The 6,000-nt window shown below is 37.1% G+C and overlaps 1 protein-coding gene across 3 annotated transcripts in view; it reads left to right on the forward strand.

The window, feature by feature from the left end:
• Positions 1-5,793, forward strand: part of runx2a (RUNX family transcription factor 2a) — a 51,914-nt gene extending 46,121 nt beyond the window's left edge. For 2 of the 3 annotated variants that reach the window (XM_023839149.2, XM_023839148.2), the window contains one exon: positions 1,755-5,793. In XM_023839149.2, coding sequence (XP_023694917.1) covers positions 1,755-2,248 — 494 coding nt within the window. In that variant the 3' untranslated portion in view covers positions 2,249-5,793. The remainder of the gene's footprint in view (positions 1-1,754) is intronic. The other variant, XM_072698830.1, reaches the window with a different exon arrangement.
• Positions 5,794-6,000: the final 207 nt, after the last annotated feature.

A 6,000-nucleotide genomic window follows, 5' to 3' on the forward strand; every position in this document is an offset into this window, starting at 1 on the left:
TGTTTTTTTTAAAGGCAGATCTCACGGAGCAAACACACGAAACGCCCTAATTGGCTACACATGGTTATTGAATGCGTGCCGACCTGCCACTTGCAGGCTTTATAAACAGAGGCCCCTCAGATTTCCAGCAGCAGACACGGTGACATGGAAGACGCCTTGTGATTTACGACAGGGATGCGATGGCGTTACACGAAAGAAGGCCCTCCGCGTCGTCGTTTCCCGTTTCCACACCGTCGTTTGAAAGGCCTCATTCTCGTTATACCTTTTTTTTCTTAATTTCTAAAGAACCCAGCAATGGGTCGGAAAGAGCCGCTCGCTCCGTTCCTGCAGCTAATCGCACACACGCACCCACATCTGAGCCTAACCTTACCTCGTTATGTGTTTCATGGAAACTGGTTTTCCTTAAACCGTTTCCATATGTGGGAAACCTGATTTATCTTTTTTCCAGTATTCATACAAATGTGCACTCTTGCATGTCCATACAGACAGAAATGTATGGATTTATTTTATTACAATTAATTAGAACTTCCTAAAGAATTGCAGAGGTCATACATATATATTATAGCATTTACTTTTTTTCTTTTTAAAAGATATGGAATTAAGTATGTTTTTTTACAGCTAACGTTTTATTATAACAGTAAAAAAATATTATATTATGCTTGGTCAGCCCTTTCACAAAAATATCTCATGATTCTATATCTTTATTTCCTGTTTATTTTTCAGTTTCTCTGCTCTTTGGCTTATATTAAACTTTTCACGACTTTCCCTTGCGTCGTGTCGTTGGATTTGACCGGTAAAACAAAAGTCATCGTCCGTATTTTCAAAAAAGTAGCAAAAAACGATTTAACTGAGACTCAAAGTTTCTGGCCACAATGTACAGCCAACCTAAACTATGGCAGTAAGTTAGCGATGATCTGGAAGTGCTCTTCAGAAATCTGGCACAGTCCTTCATGGTGGAAGTCCTTTAGTTCATGTCAGTTTGATACCGGCAGAAATCTCCTCTGCTCAGGGAGTCTGAAACCTAGATACTCCTCTTTGCTACCAAGTGACTCACTGGCAGCCAAGTCATGAGGAACATTATGGAAAATATTCTTTTCAGCTTGGGAGAGTCTGTGTTAGAGCATGTGGATGAGCACACAGGAATGAAACAGCTTACAGTACGTGTTGGAAGTCCCCCTTGTAAAAAAATAAGTGAGCTCTTATACGTCACACGTCAACACTGAAGAGCTGTGTAATGGCCTTATCATCTTCCCTCAGAAGTTCAAAATCTATGACTTTGGGAATGAATGAGCGAATTAAGCTATTATCACACAAACAAAGGTTATGTATGTTATTCTCTGCACGTGTCTCGTTCCCATGTGAATTTAAGCAGTGAACATCTGGCCATTAGATATTTAATAGCTATGCCTATGTGTCTGTATTTGGAGCACTGACAAAATACTTATTATGAAATTCATTCAATACCTAATACTGCAATTACCTGGCATCACAACCAGGGTGTTCCCCTGCCTCGTGCCCTGGGGTATTTGGGATTGGCTCCAGATTCACCCTGACTTGGACGGATGGATATATTCATAATATTTAATTGCGTTGTTATTTCTCACAAATTTTTCATACAAATCATACTGTAGACATATTAAGGATGAATTTCAGTCTAATTACTCATGTTACCTTTGAGCAAAAATACTTAAAAAGTACTTACATGTGATTTATCAGATTAATTCAGCTAATTTTTTAATTTTATTTTATTTTAGGTACCTCTGACCTTAGCCCGTTCTCTGATCCCCGGCAGTTTGACCGTCAGTTTCCTGGCCTTTCCTCACTAACAGAGGGCCGCTTCCCAAGTCCCAGAATGCACTACCCAGCCACCTTCACCTACACACCGACGCCAGTCACATCAGGGATGTCTCTGGGTATGTCCACTACCACCCACTACCACACTTACCTGCCGCCGCCCTACCCTGGCTCCACTCAAAACCAGAGTGGGCCGTTCCAGACCAGCAGTACGCCCTATCTCTATTACGGAACATCCTCTGGGTCATACCAATTCTCCATGGTGCCGGGAGGAGATCGCTCACCCTCTCGGATGCTCCCTCCTTGTACCAGTGCCTCGACAGGCAGCTCTCTCATCAACCCCAACCTCCCCAACCAGACAGATGGGGTGGAGGCAGATGGAAGTCACAGTAGTTCACCGACCATTCTAAATTCCAGTGGGCGAATGGATGAGTCCGTGTGGCGGCCATATTGAACACGTTGAGATCCAGCTTTTGGGGTTAACCAATTTTTGCCATTGAGAAGAGCAATAGATAGAAGTCAAAGACCAGTGTCTTATTCTTTATTTATGTTTTGTAAGCACAAACACTCATGGGAAATAATGTTTCTTTTTGCAGGTGCGCTGCATCATTTAATGTTTCTACATTAATTTTTATTCAAATTAAAATTGTACAGGTATCCTTCCGTTCGATATTTATCCAGCATGGTACTCATCTTGGACATGTTCTTTGAGCAGTAAAGGAGGACCTAATGGGAATAAAGGCATTACTGAAATATTTTGAAATTCCACTGCAGAATCAGTGAGCAAGCAAGATGGTCATTTGAATTACTGAACTGGCAAAAAAAAGAGCTTCCATATGCATTGCGATGAACATATATTTTTATAGGGCTCTTTTATGAGTATAGTTTTTATAGCAATTGAATTATTCGATAACACTGAAAGATAGTCTTTGCTTCTTTTATATTTATGCGTGTGACAGAAGTTCTGTTATATTCAGTGGTACCAGCAATAAGTTCTGTCAGTGTTTCTGCTCTTTTATTGTTTAATTTATATGTTAAATGGTTTGCTTAAAACTTGGGACTTACTGAAAAGCAGTATAATATAAAGCCATAAATTATATATTGTATGTGGAAATGAACTCTTTGACACCTGAATTATATTTTTGGAGGATCTCTTAAGTTAATAATTTAAAATTTAAGTTTTATTTTCTAAGTACCCAAAGAAATGTTGTTTTTTCTTGTATTAAGTTAAGAACATTATAAATATAAAAATTACAAAATGTCAAACAAAACTTTCAAAGAAATTGTGTATTTAAAGCTGCTTGGCTGCGCATATATTGTCATTGTTGGCTAATCTGAATATAAATTAACAGGATGGAGTTACTGACTTCCTGGTGCTGAGGGTAAGCAAATGGCAGCCACTGGCATCAGGAATTCTTGTTTTTTCTGTTTGATTTTATAGTTTTTTTTTTTAAACAGTTGGTGCAATGCGTACATCTGAAAGTCTAGAACATTAGACATTTTTTTATGTGTTTAGGTTTTGTATCAACAATGCAGTTCAGTTACAATTGACTATGCAATGAGAATCCGAAACCAAACTATTTTTGTTTCATGAAATATTGAATTTATTGCATAGCGACAATGATGAATGCATTAATATTTTAAGCGCTATGTTTCAGTTTCATCATCATTTGCAACAAATGCAAACATTACCCATTCAGGGTGTCACCCTTAAAATTATGATTTAAAATCAATAAATATCTCACATGCTACAGTACACATGCAAGAGTAGCCAGATTATGAGTAAGAGAGGAGGCATAGCAGATACTTTTAAGTATTCTCAACTGATGGTAAGTTTATTTTATGTTGGTTCCGGTACATAACATGTTTCTTGACCGATTGACTTGTCTCAGATACTAGAGGGTACATTTTAAATTAATTTTCTTTTACATGCTCTGGGTGTTGTTTTATAGCTAAATTGTTTAAAACCTATGAAACTATTATAAAGATGTTTTATTTATTTGATGCAAAGGCATTTCTCCCCTCAAGAAATTTGAAGGAACAATTTGAAAAAGCAGAAACTACTTCATGTTGTATTTTCATTTTATTTATTTGCAATGCTAAACATAGGTGCCCAGCTTCATGTGTTTGCATATATATATATATATTCATGTGCACTTACTATTAGTCCAGTTTCAAGATTTGCATAAAGGTTGCAGCCATTAAACAATGTCACCTATTTAAAATTAAAGGTACAATATTTTTAATCTGATGTTAAATTGCTGGCGACAAGGGCTTTGAAAATATGTCTTTGTATTCATATATTAAGCACTTGTTTTTGAGATGTTCTGTATAGTGTAATTTAATATGGCTGCAGGCAGCACCCTGGTTTATCTCATTACAGTTTTTGTATTTCTGTATCACGTGAAGCACTTCCATATCCTAGTTGTTTGCTCAATATCTAAATCGGAAGAAGCTTCTGGAAAAGTCGGTCACATAGGCAATGGGGGCCCATCTAAAATGCATTAAGGGCTTGTTAATCCCCTAAGTGTCATCACACTGGGGGGGGGGGGGGGGGGGGACACACCATCATTATCAAAGAAAAAAAACACCTGCATGAAATCTTAAATTAGCCTTCAACGACCTTATTAAAGAATTCAGATTCAGGATCTGCCCACTTTTAAGATCTCTCCATCCATCTTCTAACTCACTGTTTCCCAATCCAATCCACGTTTTTGCTCCCTCCCAACTCCCTTTCAGCCAGTTCACGTTTTTGCTCCATGGGTCCCCGAGGACCGGATTACGAAACACTGCTCTAACCGCTTAACACAGGGCAGCTGGGGTTGGGATGCTTGTCCATCAGGGGATATTCACACTCATGCATACAGAATTGTATGATGTCAGACATTGTGTGTTTTAAGCTTTGTTGGAGAACATAATCTAAATCAAAATAATTACAGCAAGGTACTAGAACACTACAAAACTGTACCTTACACATTTATCTGTGATCTTGCAGTGAATCTGGATCGTTTAATAAGTTGCAAAGGAAGGAAATACTACGTGTAGGTAAAAGGCCTACACTGGGTCAGAACTGCTTACCTTCAGAGTCAGCACAGCATATATGTTTGACAGAGATATAAGTGATTTAAATATACATATGTCTTCTGAAATGCAGCACGAAGAAATGCCATTCTATTTACAGCATGTAATTACACAGAAATAAAGCATTTACTTATGATAGCACATGAAAGCAATAAACATCAGAATGGCTATTAATTCAGCCTTAGGCTAGAGAGCAATATGTTTTTCCAATAATCTGAGAATATTTCTGCAATGTCCACATTGGTCTAAAGAGGTGTTTCTTGAATGCAAGAGGGTGACATATTAGGCGTCAGACATTTGTGCACCAACAAACAGAGTTTTTATAATGCTAAAGAACAATATCTGGTATCAAGAAATGAATGAGTAAACTCATTCAAGACAGGATGTTTTCATTGTATTTTGCTATGTAAAGGTTTCTTTTGGCTGTGAAAAGAACATTGTTTACAAAATGTTTACTAAACTGTAAGCACACAAGCATAACTTTGTATTATAAATCTGTGTCGATATAAATAATGTACGTCTTATTCCGCAGTCATACTTTCATGCAAAACATCTGTATCTTTTTTTTGTGTGTGTGGGGGGGGTTCTATCCAATAGCAGTGCATTCTGTTTTTCTGTTTTTGTGAAACTGCTGTAAAACAAACAAACAAGTACATTTTTTGTACTCTCCCCAAAACTCTTTTCATAGTCTTCACTGCTTGTCATGCACATACTGTACAGAATTTGTATATGTTTTCAGTTGTTTCCATTTGTTTTATTGACTTTAAAACTTTGTTGATTGTGAGAATGTCTTTTTTCTGGATTATAAGGGACTAACAATTGAGCAACAGTTAGTGAGATTGTCTGGACATTTTCTCATGATTGTAATATTTGTTTTTCAAGAATAAAAATGGCATTTTTGTTATAAATGCGCCCGTACATTTTGTGTGTGTATTAATCCAGTATCCTAGAGTGAGTTGCTGTAACAGTTGCATTGGATACAAGACACAATAAATCATGTTTTTCAAAACAATAAAACTAAGACAAAAAAGGGATATTGAATGTAGTACCAAAGATAAGGATATAATTTAATTCACAGTTTTCTTAACTGAATGTTGTGGTTAAACAAACCTCACCTCGGATTTA

The sequence above is a fragment of the Paramormyrops kingsleyae genome, chromosome 14 (genome assembly GCF_048594095.1).
Source record: "Paramormyrops kingsleyae isolate MSU_618 chromosome 14, PKINGS_0.4, whole genome shotgun sequence".
In the NCBI taxonomy this organism is placed as follows: Eukaryota; Metazoa; Chordata; class Actinopteri; order Osteoglossiformes; family Mormyridae; genus Paramormyrops; species Paramormyrops kingsleyae.